This window comes from Neofelis nebulosa, chromosome 4 (assembly GCF_028018385.1).
Source record: "Neofelis nebulosa isolate mNeoNeb1 chromosome 4, mNeoNeb1.pri, whole genome shotgun sequence".
NCBI lineage: Eukaryota > Metazoa > Chordata > Mammalia > Carnivora > Felidae > Neofelis > Neofelis nebulosa.
In genome coordinates, this window is record NC_080785.1 from 150960911 (window position 1) to 150975011 (window position 14101).

The 14101-nt window shown below is 56.3% G+C and overlaps 2 protein-coding genes across 5 annotated transcripts in view; both read right to left on the minus strand.

Moving 5' to 3' along the window:
* Positions 1-4596: 4596 nt before the first annotated feature.
* On the minus strand, positions 4597-9572 carry GNAT1 (G protein subunit alpha transducin 1). Of its 2 annotated transcripts, none has more exons than XM_058726872.1 (9): positions 9325-9572; positions 8105-8147; positions 7857-7998; positions 7606-7763; positions 7388-7516; positions 6991-7120; positions 6571-6724; positions 6255-6446; positions 4597-5870 (listed from the first exon to the last, which is right to left on the minus strand). In XM_058726872.1, exons 1-8 carry the CDS (start codon positions 9428-9430, stop codon positions 6256-6258), a joined length of 1053 nt encoding a protein of 350 aa, XP_058582855.1. In that variant the 5' UTR covers positions 9431-9572; the 3' UTR covers positions 4597-5870; position 6255. The 2 variants fall into 2 exon arrangements, with proteins under 2 accessions (XP_058582855.1, XP_058582856.1); XM_058726873.1 differs by lacking the exon at positions 9325-9572 and adding an exon at positions 9288-9310.
* Positions 9573-11937: 2365 nt separating this feature from the next.
* Positions 11938-14101, minus strand: part of SEMA3F (semaphorin 3F) — a 29741-nt gene continuing 27577 nt past the window's right edge. For all 3 annotated transcript variants that reach the window (XM_058726868.1, XM_058726871.1, XM_058726869.1), the window contains 2 exons: positions 13933-14066; positions 11938-13284 (listed from right to left, as the gene is read on the minus strand). In XM_058726868.1, the coding sequence (XP_058582851.1) occupies positions 12874-13284; positions 13933-14066 (545 nt within the window). In that variant the 3' untranslated portion in view covers positions 11938-12873. The remainder of the gene's footprint in view (positions 13285-13932; positions 14067-14101) is intronic.

The following is a 14101-nucleotide window of genomic DNA, read 5'->3' on the forward strand; positions in this document are numbered from 1 at the left end:
CCTGAGAGGAGTGAATGAAGGGGAAGATGTGAGTTAAGGGCAGGGGATTCAGCTTTGGCTGGGAGTGCCAGGGAGCTGGGAGGACTAAAGGGAAAGGCACCGGGATGGTGGCAATCCCTCAGAGCATCCAAGCCCCTGCACTTCTGATGGCTGAAAAATAAGAAGGCACTGGTTTTCCGTCCCGATCTGGGGCTGGTGTAATTCCCAGATGAGAGCTCACCTTGTCATGAGGGACCCTAAGTCTCTCATCCTCCAAAGGGGCTTGAGGACTGCCCATTGGACAGTCAGTAGGAGAGGTACTGACCAGGGTCTGCCTCCCCCACCTTCCGGCCACATACATCCTGGATGCTCACAGAAGTCATTTGCAAAGGGCTGAGTGCTCCCATTGGTAGTTCCTGAGGGGCCAGGCCTGGCATCAAGGTCACCCAGCATGTGGGTGTTGGGGTCCTCTATCCTGACTGGAGGGAGCAGGGGCCGGCTGGGCTGAGCTGCTGTGGGTGGCCGGAAGGCAGCATGATGTGGGGTCCCTGGACCAGACTAGTTGTGGCCAGGACGGGGGAGGGGCTGCCTGTTTGTTGATGCTAGGTCTGGGCCCCAGCCAGGGCAAACACAGCCCTGAGGCCTTTCCCGCCACCTGCCGAGTCTCCCAGCCCAGCCTGTGGTGACAGGACAGCTGGAGGCCAGGATGGGACTCTGAGAGCTGCCGGGGTGCCTTCTCCCAGAGATTGGAGGGAATGTCCATCCGTGAAGTACAGTGTGTGGGGGGGGCAGCCACCTGGAGTGGAGGGTCAAGGGGAGCTTTAGCTCAGCTCTCAGCCCAGCCCCCACATCTACTCCCCCATCTCCAGAAACTGAGACACAGGCCCAAGAGACTGCCAAACACATGAAACAGAACTTAGGGTCCCAGGATGGCTCAGACTCTCCTTCCAGGGTACTGGCAGCCCTTTGCTCTCCTCCTCCCTCTTCAATCATGTCCTCTCAGCCTCCAGCCAGGTTGCCTCCTCTCACCATGTCACCACCTCCCCTGACGCATCATTCACACGGTGCTTCAAGACCCCTCTCCAAGAATGAGGCCTGTATTCACCTCCAACCTAGTCCTCCCCAGAGCCCAGCATCTGTACCCACTGACTCCTCAGATACTGTGCAGAGTCCTCCCTCACACACCCAGCTGGCCTCCCTGACATCCTCCCAACGTGATCCTTGTCCCAGTTGCCACGCCCCCCCACCCCCCCACCCCCAAAGCACATGGCTGGCCACATGTGTTCCTGTTGTTCTGAGAACACACCAGCCTTCCCCTCCCTGGCCCTCTGCCCTCCTAGTTCCTGACCCTGTCCCTCCTTCTCAGCAGTCTCTTACTTCTCCTTCAACACCCAAATAGAAGATGGTCTCTGAGGGGCGCCTGGGTGGCTCAATTGGTTAAGTGTCCGACTTCGACTCAGGTCATAATCTCAAGGTTCGTGAGTTCGAGCCCCGCGTCGGGCTCTGTGCTAACAGCTCAGAGCCTGGAGCCTGCTTCGGATTCTGTGTCTCCCTCTCTCTCCCTCCTCCACTTGAGCTCTCTCTTTCTCTCTTTCTCAAAAGTAAATGGATAAACATCAAAAAGAAGGAGGAGGAGAAGGCCTCTAAATACCCTGGCCAGCTCTTTCTGTACTTAATGTCGCCACTCTTGCCATCCTATCACACAGCCTCAATGTCTCTAAGTGCCCTCTCTGGGTTGTCTAGACAGGAAAGCTCCAGCCAGGTTGGAGGGCATGAATCAGGAAAAGTCTGATGGAGAAGCAACCCGTGGGCTTGGCTCTGCCAAGAGGAAGGGCACATGCCAGGGTGGGGAAGAGAAAGGGCATCTGGATGGAGGAAACAGCCTGGCTACAGAGAAATGCAAGTATGAGTGTGGGATTAGCACCAATGGGTGGAGGGTTGTGTACAGGGGCAGGACACTTGGCCTGGAGTCATGTGGGGGGCTTCAAGGCCTCATAGGAGAGGATGGTTCTCACCTCCACAACCCAGGATTGAGGGCCCACACCCATAGCTCCTCACTATGCCCTGCCCAGTTTGGTGTCTGGGAGGCTCCTCTTTGGGCACAAGCAGGGGTTTAGTTGGTGTAATACAGGGTGTGGAATTATAGAGGGACCCATAGGCAGACAGTCCTGTCTAGCCCTCCCCCGGCCTGGGTCCTCAGAGCCGATGACCTCTTGGCTGAGGCCTGCTCCCACAGTCCTGCCATGCCCTCCCCCTCTCCCTTGAGATCTGGCCCCCAGCTTCTCTGGCCACTGAAGCAGCTTAATGAGTCCAGGTCACATGGGCTATGCTACTGCTTGTGGGGAGGGCCCAAGCCCCCATGGCCACCCGACCAGGCCCTGACGTCAGCGGCATTAACCGTGCACTAGGCTTGTCTAATCTCTGGTCAGTGGACGGGCCAGGTTAGTCCCGCCAGAGCCAGAGTTGAAGACCGTGAAGGCCCTCAGGGGCACCTTGAAGTTGCAGGTCAGGCAGGGATGGTGATGACTGAAGGAGCCCAGGGTAAATGGCCCCTACCTACAAGACTAGGGAGTGGCCACTGTGCTGGCTTTGGGCCAGCTCTGATCCTCTGCCCTCAACTGTGAATCAGGCATGGGCTCCCATTGATCCTGCTCTGTAAGGTGTAATTATACTGGTGTGGTGAGTGGGGCCGAGGAGGCTTTGAGCTGAGAGACTCAGCTCCCCCTCCCCCAGCATACTTGTGGCCATGGGCAGGGCAACTTGAGGCCAGGCAGTGTCCCCAGTCCATGGGATCCAGGAATGCCAGTCCTGAATCCCAGACCCTGGGGTCAGAGTTACATGTGGAGGGGACCCCCTAGAAGGTGGGGTCCAGCCCCTGCCTGGTGTTTGGGCTTCTCTCTGCCCCTTGCCCAAAAAGGCTGAGAGCTCGTTGTTTTTCTTCCAAGACAAGGTGACTATGTGGAAGACCCCATTAGCCCACCTCTCCTGACAGCTTCTTCCCTCCCAAGCCTACCACTTCCACTTCCAGCTCCTCAAAGCCTCCTGTCTTCTCCCTTGCCTCTCCCCACTAAATCCCAGGGTTACTCCCCTGCCCCACCTCACTCCAGTAAACTGCTCAGTCAAAGGGTCCTTAGTGCAAATGAGCAGCCAGGGTTCATCCAGGCCTAAGACCACCCAGTGAGGGCCGTAAACCACTGGCCCAAGCCCCATCCTCCTCTCAAACTTCCAAACAGCACCAGCGTGGCTGAACTCCTTAATCCATCCAGTGTCCTCCCCCACCACCACCCTGTGCTCAGGCCTAGGCACCCTCACTTCCCCTGTCCCCAGCTCACTTCCGGATCACAACATCCTCCACCTGGACATTGAAGATGCCACCCACATCTTCTGCCCAGCCCCAGGTATGTCTGCCTCCTGGACATCTCCTCCCCCAGGTGGCCACAGGTCTGGAAAACTCAGTCCATTCAACACTCCTGCAGTCCCACCAGCTTGCTGGGGGCATCACATGCACTTGGTCAAATAGCACAGATCCAGACCATTGTGGCTGAGCCCCATCTGCAGATCCTGGCCCCATGGGGTGACGAGGACATGTCTCTTCCTCACAGATCCTCCAGCCCCACTGCTGTCCTCCCCACGTCCTCTCATACTGACCTCCAGGAAAAATGTGTGTCCCTACATACCTGCTTTCCCGAAAAATTTTAATGATTATTTTTTCCAGAAATAGAGTTGTAAAATATTATTGATGATTTATTTCCATTAAATCCAGGAAAATAAGATTATAAATTGTCTTAGATATAGATAAAATATAGTTAAGCTTAAAATAATGTGGAGTTTTAATGTACTTACTTTCAATTTTTTTCAACTATTTTAATGTTCCATAAAAATTTTACCATTAAAAACACACAAAAACATACATAGGAGTGGACATTTTCCTTTTGCTTCAGGTTCCAATATGGCTCGGCAGAGGTCTCTTGAGTCTTGTCTTTATTTAAAATTTTGATATTTTGTTTATCATGAGGGTTTTTTTTTTTTTTTTGCTGTGATTTTGAATTTAAAACGTATTGCATCAAAATATTACTTATCTTGATCACTGAACTTTTTGGCACCACCTTAAATTTCGCACCCAAAGGTGAGTGCCTCTTTTGCCTCACCCCAATCCCAGCCCTGCTATTATGTCCTAGCTTCAAGGGCTTCCAAGACCCATCATCTTCTGGAGGAAGCCTAGGCCCTCAGGCTGGCACTTGGCACCTGCCTATTGTCTCCCCACCCCGTGTCCCCTTTGCCTATTCCTGCCCTATTGAACTATGGCCCCCAAGCCCCTCTTTCTGGGCCTTATACACCCTACTCTCCCTGCCAGAATAAGCTTCTACCCCAGAACTTCTTGATCCAAGAATGTTCCTGTGAACATTTCCCAGGGCTCCTTTTTCCTTCAGCCCCTCTCAAGAGGCACAGGTTGGTCCCATGCCCCCAAGAGTGCTCCTGCCACGTCCGGCCAGGTGCTTCTCCCTGGAAGGGATGATCTTCCCATTCATGTCCAGCCCAACACTGGACACTTAATAAGTGCCCGTAACTCGTGATAATTAATGCTCTTCCCTTCCCCACAAGAAAGGACAGCTGGGGCCTGATGCAAAGGTTTATTGCTGAGTCTGTGCATCTATCTGAGGGGAGTGTGGATCGTGCTCTGGTCTTGCGAGACAGAAACCCCCCACCCCCCACTGCAGCATAGGTCCTGGCCCACAGGCATCAGCAAGGACTCGAGGCTTGATGAGGAAGTAGGGGGCAGGGATATAGGGACTTGGGCCTTTGTCCCTAACAAAATTCAGGCATGGCCCTCAGTTTTTCCTGCCAGCAAATGGGCCCTGAATGGAAAGGGTGAGAGGGACAAGAGGGTTACCTGGGTTTACTTATGACCCCACCTGAGGTAGACCCCTCTTGGGCCCAACCTGGGCCTCAGTCATGTCCCAGCCTGGGGCTGATCGATAGGAGCCGGACTCTGCCCCCAGCCACCCCTCAGGACAGTTTGACCATTGGCCACAGCTGGTGTCAACAGTACCCTCCCTCAAAACACCGTCCCCTTGGCCGGCTGGCCTGGAGTACTGTGGGCGGGGTGGTGGTGAGGTAGGACTTGGATCTGGTGTCCAAGGACAAGGACGGAGGGGGCAGAGCCTGTGGGTGGAGGGTCTAGGGGGTACTCTGAGCCTGCTGTATGGGGAAGGGTACAGCTTGAGTCTTTTCCTGGTGCCCATGGTCTCCCAGGCCTGCCTCCATTCATTAATTCATCTATGCAGGAGCTGCACAGGCCAGACTGACTTGGACTTTGGACTCATGAAGCTACTGAGAGGGACAGTCACTGGCCACCGGGTAGAGACAGGTGTCAGATTTGTCACATGGAGGTGGTAAGGCTGGAACGGGCTGATGGTCAGCAGCAGGCCTGCTTGGAGGAGGGATCTCTGCCTGCCCACCCTGCTCTTCAGGAAACTGGGAGGGAGGGCTGTTTGCCGAGCCCAGACCCACCAGGTGAGTCATGGGCCCCCTGCGGAGAGACCTGTAGGAGATTGGTCAGTTGGGCATGCTGAGTCACTGTGAGCTCTAGCTGCCCCAAGTCCTGCCTGCTCCTAGCTGGGGCTGGCTGGGGTGGGTCCTGGAGGCCAGCACAGCCAGGCCGTGAAGGACAGCAGTCGGGTTGGGGGTACCTGGCTCTGGGAGACCTGGGAACCACGGGGGAGGGCTGGGGCCTCAAGGCTGGTGGGGCTCAGGGCTTTGGGTCTGTGGCGTGGCTGGTGGGGCCTCACGCTGGGGCCCAGGAGTCCTGGGGGGCTGAGAGGCTCTTGTGTGCTAGGGCTACGAGGTGGCTAGGGCTACAGGGTGTCAGGGACACACGTGAGTTCAAGCACCTGTGAACAGAAAAAGGATGCCAGTCAACATCCCAGAGCTCCAAAATAATTGGTCTTAGGCTGAGAGGCACTGTGGAGGTGGGCTTGTAAGCAGTGACCCCTGGGGGATTGGGGTCAGGTCAAAAGAGATTAGGTGGGTGGGACTTATGCACCAGGGTCACGGGCTGTGGGCAGTGGGGTGGAACCTGAGGGGCCAGGATGGGGCCTGGGAATTGGGGGCCAGAAGCAGGCAGTGGAATGGGTCTGGAGAGATGGGGCAGGACCTGATGGCCTGCAGTGGGACCTGTTGTAGTGAGGTGGGGTGAGGAGCTGGGGAGGCCGTGTAATAAGGTATTGAGACCAAGGGGCAAGACAGGGAAGCATCCCAGACCGCCAGGAACCCACCTCAAAAGAGGCCACAATCTTTGAGGTTCTCCTTGATGATGATATCGGTGACAGCATCGAAGACAAACTTGACGTTCTGTGTGTCGGTAGCGCAAGTCATGTGGGAATAGATCTCCTTCACGTCGCGTCGCATGTTGAGCTCCAGGAACTGCACCTTGATGTAGTTGCCCGCGTCCTCGTACGTGTTGGGCCCTGGAAGGGAAGGGGAATGTGCTCACTCCATGTCCGCAGTCCTTCCTGCGACGGCAGAAGCTCAGGCCCACATCATGGGGTTGGGGCGCTGCCTGGCGGCCAGGCGAGGGGGTGCGGCTCTCACCGTCGTAATCAGGGAAGCAGATGCTGAGATGCGCCTTTTTTATCTTCTCTGAGAAAACGTCTTTCTTGTTGAGGAAGAGCACAATGGACGTGGTAGCGAAATAGCGGTGATTGCAGATGCTGTTGAACAGGTGCAGGCTCTCGTGCATGCGGTTCTGAGGAGGGCAGAAGCTGTCGGGCACCGGTAGTGGGGCACAGGCAGCTGCCCTGCGCGGCCGCGGCCCACAGGCTCCGGGGCACCCGGAGCCATCCAGCTCAGACAGCTCCAAGTCACCTCCCCTCCACTGCCCCCCTCAGCGGGGCTGCTAGCTGTCTTGAGTCCTCATTCAGACTGTTCTGGAACGAATGTCCCCTCTCAGATGCTCCCCGCTCCTGCAGCACCGTCTCTGGCTTTCTGTCTCAGGCCTTGCTTGGCACTCACCACTTCGTCGTCCTCCACCAGCACCATGTCGTAGGCGCTCAGTGCCGCGATGAAGATGATACAGGTTACACCCTCGAAGCAATGGATCCATTTCTTGCGCTCAGAGCGCTGCCCGCCCACATCGAACATCCTATGGGACAATTGGGACCTGAACCCGTGTGCATTGAGCCCCCTGAACGCGCCCACAGGCATCCCCTGGCCTCCTAATGCTGACTGGGCGGCATTCGGATGGGACTGGCATGTGGAGGGCCCGAGACTTTCTGCGGGCAGGGCATCATGGAAGGAACAGGGGCTCTCGTAGGGATGGGGTCTCCGGGACCTGTCGGGGCCTCGGGGCGCTGCACTCGGGGCCAGACCCCTAGAGCGAGAGCAAGGGTGAGGGCTCGCCGGGTCGTACCGGAAGTGGAGGTCCTTGAAGGAGAACTGAGTCTCAATGATACCCGTGGTCTTGACACGCGAGCGCAGCACGTCCTGCTCAGTGGGCACGTAACCCGGGGTTACCAGGCGCTCCAGGTCGGAGAGGTAGCTGCGGGAGACCGCGGAGAGTGGGTGGGTTGGGTGAAGGGGTGTGGCAGGGCCCTGCCCGCACCCCCAGAGCCCCGCCTGCGCTCTCACTAGCCCGCCGAGTCGTTGAGCTGGTACTCAGAGGCGCGTTCGAAACAGGCCTGGATACCCGAGTCCTTCCACAGCCGCTGGATGATGTCTGACATCTCCTTGGGCATCGTGCCCTCCTCGATGGTGTCCGCCATGTGCATCAGCTTCCGGGCGTCGTCCTGAGGGCAGGGTGGAAGTGGTTGGAGATGACCGTGGACTTGAGCCCAGTCTTGAGCCCCCGGAGGCCCCGCTCAGCCAGTCTCCCTGCACACCTGGCGCGCAGAGTCTCCATACTGGATGTTGAGCGTGGTCATGGCACGCACGATGGCGAGGATGGACTGCAGTGTGTTGCCGTAGATGATGGCAATGAACTCGAGGCACTCTTCCAGAGAGTACCCATCCTGGTGGATAATCCTATGGCCAGGGCAAGCCAAGTCAGGGCCAGGTGGATTGGTGGGAAAGGACAGGCCCCGTGGACACGCCCACCCCCAGAGGCCTCAGAAAGGGCAAGGGCACTCACTTCATCTGCTTGACAATGGTGCTCTTCCCGGACTCACCAGCACCTGGAAGGGAAGCCCCGCCTCAGAGCTGCACTGGCCACACCTCCCCACGTCACTCCCCTGGCAACCAAGGGCAGAAGGTGGGACCAGGCATACTCAAGGCACCAGTCCAACCCCGCCCCCCCCCCCCCCCCCAGTTCTACCTGTTTCTCCCCCACCCCCCAAAGTAAGGTCCTGACACCTTTGAGGAAAAACATTTGTAAATGTCAGGAGTGACAGACGGAGGCAAAGACCTCAGTTGTGCGTTGAAACCTCCAAGACCCCTGGTATCCACTTTCTTGAGGAGTCTGAGACCAAAATAAAGAAAACCTGGAGCGCCACTTTGTGGAGAGTTCTGGTACTGTATGCAGGGGATTATTTGAGCCAGGTCAACCCCTGCTTTTCATCTGGTGTGGGGAGGGGAGTGTCTCAGAGGCTCAGAGAGAATTAGCGCCTTTGAGTGGGGGAGAAGACAGAGATGACAGCCCCTCTGAGCCTGCTCTCGCCAGGGCTTTGGGCACAGTTAATGAGATTTCTGGCTTAGCCTTTATGTCTTCCCTAGGGTGCTCTGGCCTGGTCCTTTTGCCCACATCCAGCTGCCTGACAGGACCCTGGAGAGCCTGGGTGGAACGTACACTGCCTTTTCAAAGCAGCTCCTTCTTCCACATGTGAGGAGGTAGTGGCCTGGAGGCACCGCGTCCCCCCACCTCTCCTCACTATCCATGAAACCATGGACATGATTTTATCTATTCTTCACTGGGCCTTAGTACCTCTGCACCCTCTTTAGGTCTGCCAACAACAAAGCTCTGGAATCTGAGGACCATTGTCTGTGGACTTGGGCAGTCCTAGGGGATGCCCACTCCCAGGTGGACTGTTACTGTCTTCCCAAGCGAGCAGCCCTATTTCGGTGCTCCCAAGAAAGCCCCTGGTTTCTGATGCCTGCCTAACAGGACTTCTCCAGAGGGGAGGGAGCTGAGGGAGGGCCCTCTGGAGAGGGGTTCCAAGGGATACCCAGCCTTGGGGAGTTGGGGTATCACCTATTAGACCCAGCCTTGCCTGGCCAGGGCTCCCATTCTGTTTCCTGACCTGTCTCAAGGTCATTCTGCTTCCCAAGTCACCCCTATTTCACAGAAGGGCTATCTGCTGACCCCCCAGGCCTCTGACCTGGTGGCAGTGGCCCCACCTGGGCCCACACCCGTACCCAGAAGCAGCAGTTTCACGGTTCGAGCATCCTTCTCGGCATCTTCTTTTAGCTTCTTTTCCAGCTCCCTTGAGTGCTTCTCCTCGGCGCTGGCCCCAGCCCCCATGGTCCCGGCAGCAGGTGAACAGGGTGGTTAGTTGGTTCCTCTAGATGGAGGGGATCCCCAGAGCCAGGCTCAGGCCAGCCTCAGGCCTCCGCAGACACCCTTCTGGCCCCAAGACTGGCAATCAACTGGCCCCCCCACAGACCTGTGCAGGCCCTGGTGGGGCTGCTTAGTGGGATTTAGGGGCCAGGGGTTCCCAAGAGCCAATGAGAGACAAGGACAGGTGAATCCAGCTCAGCCCCCAGCCCTTCTAATCAGGATGGCATGGCCCCAATCTCTCAACTGCTGACTCTGCACCCCTCTCTTCCTGCCCCAACCCTCTAAGAGAGATCCTGGGGACAGTCCAGCCCGTGAGCCAGAGCAGGGAGTTGTGTTCCATAGGGTGCAAGCTTAGAAGGGGAGAATAGGACCTTGAGTCCCTAGGGTGGGGACAGTTGGGGTGGGGCTGGCAACAGGGAGTAGAGGGAGAAGCAAGCATGGAGCACCTGCCCCTGCCCAGCCTTGGACTCAGTGCTGCTCCTTATTTTGTAAGCTCACATGGTCCCCGGTGAGTGGGTACCTACATCATCAGCCCCATTTTACTGATGACGAAGTAGAGGCTCAGACGGTCACATAGAAGGAAGTGGTTGAGAAGGGCTGGGTGACTCCAGACCAGGGTTCCATGCTCTGCAGAGAGTCAAGAAGGAAAGCAGGGAATTGCATTTGCCTGGTACTGAGGGCTGGATCTCACCTGGGCAGGGCCTCTACATAACTCCATGATTCCAACAGACTTGGGGTGGGGGCGTACATGTCCACTGTGTGTGCCTGGGTGTGTGTGCGGCTATCCTTTGCTGGCATCAACCAAAGCAATGACATGACACATTTGTCCGTATGTATACTTGTGTGTACACATGTGCCTGTTTGTGCCATTGAGTACATGTGTGCCTACGCATGCCTTTGTACATGTGTGCATGTGTGTAGACATGGTTTTATTTGTTTTTCCTTATGTGCACATGTGCTTCTATGTGTACCTTGCTGTGCTTATGTGGATTAACATGTGCATTTGTGTATTTGTGTATGGATGTATGGATGCTTGTACATGAGCAGTGCATGCATTAGCACGCACATGCCTATTTTTGCCTGTGCTTATGTAAGCACGTGCCTGTGCGCATGTGCATTTCTACATGTGTATGTGTGCATACTTGCATGTGCCTGTGCCTATGTGTACATGTGTATCTGACCGCAACAAGATCCCTGACTTGCAGAGATGGCCGGGCTCTTCCAGAGAATGTTTTGCAGGCCTGTTGTCACATGTCTGCTAGTCCCAGAGCAGGTCTGGTGCTCCCAGGGGCAAGGAGGAGTGGAACTCATCTCCCATCCTTCTCCTGATCTGTTCCTTGTGTGTGTTCTAGGATTTGCCTAAGGGCATCTGTAGGGCATGCCTGCCTCAGCTTAGGGGGCCTAGATTCTGTATTCAGGTTCAGATGGCACAAGAAGTACTGCTAGGTGGAAGAGGTTCAACTGAGCCTAACGTGTTGAGTTCCCAGGCTCTGGAGATTTCCCACCTCCTATATAAAGACCCAAACCCTGGGCTCTCAAGGCTCCCTCCAGAGACCCTGACCCTCCTGGCTGGACTCCTCTGGGACACCTAGCTGCCTTTCAGTACTCAACTCTGCTGCAGACCAAAGAGACCACGAGGGGGTGCCAGGGCCTCAGATCCTGAGTGTTAGAGACTGTCCCTAAACATGTGGGAAATGGATACTGGCTCCTACCAGAGGCTGATGGCTTCACATCTACTCTATGGGGTGGGTGGCTGGGGTCTGTCCAGGAACAACCGATTATCTGTGCCACTTTCAGCTTCCAGCTTCTACCCATCCCCTACCTGCCACATTGTAAGTGGGCTCTGGCAGGGATTTGGGGCAGTGCAGGAGCCCAGGTTTGTTGAACCAGCGCAAATCTGGTTTCTGCCTATTGGGTTTATTTAAAGTGGGGCCATTCGCTGCCTCCCAGTCCCCACCTGGCTCCCCTTGCCTGCCAGGTATGGCTGTAAGCCCTGCTGGACCCATGGGCCTTCCCAGCTCTTAGCTTCCTCGGCCAGGTCTTGACTCATTCAATTTGGCCCAGGGCCCCCGGCCCCACTTTCTCCTCTCCAGAGGCACCCCACCTGTCCTGGTCTTCACCACCTCTGGACATTTGCTCATGCCAGGCCCTCTGCTGAGAGCTGGCTGGAAGGAAGCAGGAAGGATGGGAATTTTATCAATTCTCAGGGCAGGGGCAGCCAGACTGTGAGGGCTGTGGCTTTGTCTTGCCAATTCTTAGCCCTTAGAGCCTGGCACAAAGCCCACCTCAAAGGCAGGTAAGAAAGCAGTGTTGAACAAACAGTCAAACCTGTGAACAAACGAATGGAAGCTGAGCTTGCAAGAGAGGTGTGGGAATGATGGTCAGACCACATAAAGGGGGGCAGGAAGGACAGGATCTGGGCATGGGCTGAACCCCCATCCTCCCTCCCCTGCCAAGGAGAAAAGCCAAAGTCCAGTCCCAGAGCCAGTGTTTATTAGCAAGATGGAACGCAAGGGCGGCTGTGGCCTGGGCAGCCGAGGGCCACCAGGAGTCCCTACCCACCTACCCCGAAGCCCCCCAGAGCTATTTACACCCATCATCTGAAGTGGTGGGCAGAAGGGAGCCCTGGGGAGCCCCTGAAGGCCCCAGGCCTCCACCATAGCCCCCTCTCCCCTTGACCCTACCTGAACCTGCCCCTCTGCTATTCTCCCAGCCCCCAAGTCACAGTGGCCCAGAAAAAGGGAAGAGGAGGTAGAGTGGTCAGGCAGGGAGGGAAGGAGGGGCTGGAAGTGCACCCCACCCAGGCAGGGCTCCTCTGCTCCTGTCCCCAATAAATAGAGAATAAATACCCGGGAAGGGGCTGGCCTTGACTGAGTGCCCCCTCCCAGGCAGGGGCCGGCCTCCTGTGTTGGCCCCTTCTTCCCTTCTCTGAGTGCATCTGAGCCCCCCACCCCCGCTCCCAGTCTCCAAAGCAGTCCTCGAATCCACGTCTATGCCAGTGGCACAGGCTGATAGCACACACTGGCAAAGGTGTGCAGTCTGTTCCCTGTCCGGGTAGAGCTTGCTCCCTCCTTGTGTCCTGTAGATCCCGGCGATGGCTGTTGAGCATGTAGACTCCCAGCTGAGTCTGGGGACTGTGTGGTCCTGGCCTGGCCCTGCCAACTGGCTGGGCCTGGTTAAGTGGGCTCTGTTTCCTGCCGTCTCTGACCAGCATGGGTCTAAGTTTTGGACGGTGCTGCCGCTGAGGCAGGGTATATACAACCCACCAATAAATACTGTCTTTGCAGGGGCAGGGTGTGTATATAGATATTTTATACATATATATATATATGTATATATATATATATCTTTTATATTAAAAGGGACAAGGCCTAGGCTGGCCCATTTCAGGGCTCAGACAGCTGGCCTCATGTGTCTGGAGGGTGGTGACGGCGGTTCCGGGGCTTTTTCTGGTCCTGGGGTTCAGGAGGCCTGGGTGCCCCCGGGGCCTCCCTGGGGCTTGGGGGCACATGGCGCCAGTAGCCCTGGCAGTACTGGTGGATGAGGCCCACTTCCGGCTGGGCCAGCAGTTGGGCCAGCTCCTGGTAAGGGGGTGTGGGGGGGCCGGCGCCTGGCAGTGGTGGGGCGCTCACAGCTGGCGGTGGGAAGAGAGCAGCATGGACGGCATCCCGACCCAGGACGTGCAGCTGTACCCGTGTGACGACATGCTTGAAGTTGTTCTCGGTGGCAGTGCAGGAGTAGAGGCCGCGGTCACTGAGCTGCAGGGCGCGAAGCAGCAAGCCCTGCTCTGTGCGCAGGAAGCGGTCCTCCGCACGAATCTGCAGGGGCAGGGAGTGGGGGCTCAGGGGTTGTGTGACCACTCGGCTGCCTAGCCAGCTCCCAGAGCAGACCCCTTCTGTGCCCATTCCATGGAGGGGCTCTCATGTGGAATTTCCATATACCAAGAAAATCCCACAGTAGTTTTCCACATAACATCTGAATAGGCATCCACACACATTTCCATTTCAGGATCATAAGGGGATTTCTGTACAACAAGAGAATTTTGGAGCAATCACAAAGAATTTCTTTTTAATGGGAACTGGCGTATCCATATAGAATTTCCACGTAAGGAGAGATGCATAGAAGGCATTTCCATAAAATGAGGGCTACCCCACAGAATTCCCATATACTAGAGTTCAACCACATGACATTTCCATATAATGAGGTATACCTCCAATGGAGCACACACATGGAATTTTCATGTAAATAGGCATTAAGCGGTTTCCATATAATGCGGAAATCCCAGAGTTTCCATATAACTAGATTCACCTGAATGATTCCCACATAGGGAAGGGAACTTGGAAGGGCTTTCTTAGAATGGGGGCTGCTCCAGGTCGGCTCCTATATCACATTTCACCCACAGGGAATTTCTACTGCACAGGGGACTCCCACATCTGTGGTGGGGGCTGTGGGGTACAAGAAATCACCTCACGGCGCCGGTCACTGGGATCTCGCTGGAACAGCCACTTAACTGTGGCCTGGGGCGAGCGAGGCTGGCATTCGAGGAAGGCTGCACTCCCAGCCACACCGTACTGCACGGACTCCACGGTATTCTTGTTGGCTGTGGAACAAGGGGGTGCTGCATGAAAGCAGCAT

Bases quoted from the DNA above. Each gene is read 5' to 3' on its own strand.
- GNAT1 (XM_058726872.1), bottom strand. From the start codon at position 9,430: ATGGGGGCTGGGGCCAGCGCCGAGGAGAAGCACTCAAGGGAGCTGGAA. The intron at 7,764-7,856 runs GTGTGCAGGGAG...CCCTGCCCTCAG, and splicing joins ATGGAGACTCTGCGCGCCAG to GACGACGCCCGGAAGCTGAT. The intron at 6,725-6,990 runs GTGAGTGCCAAG...TGCCCTCCTCAG, and splicing joins TGGTGGAGGACGACGAAGTG to AACCGCATGCACGAGAGCCT.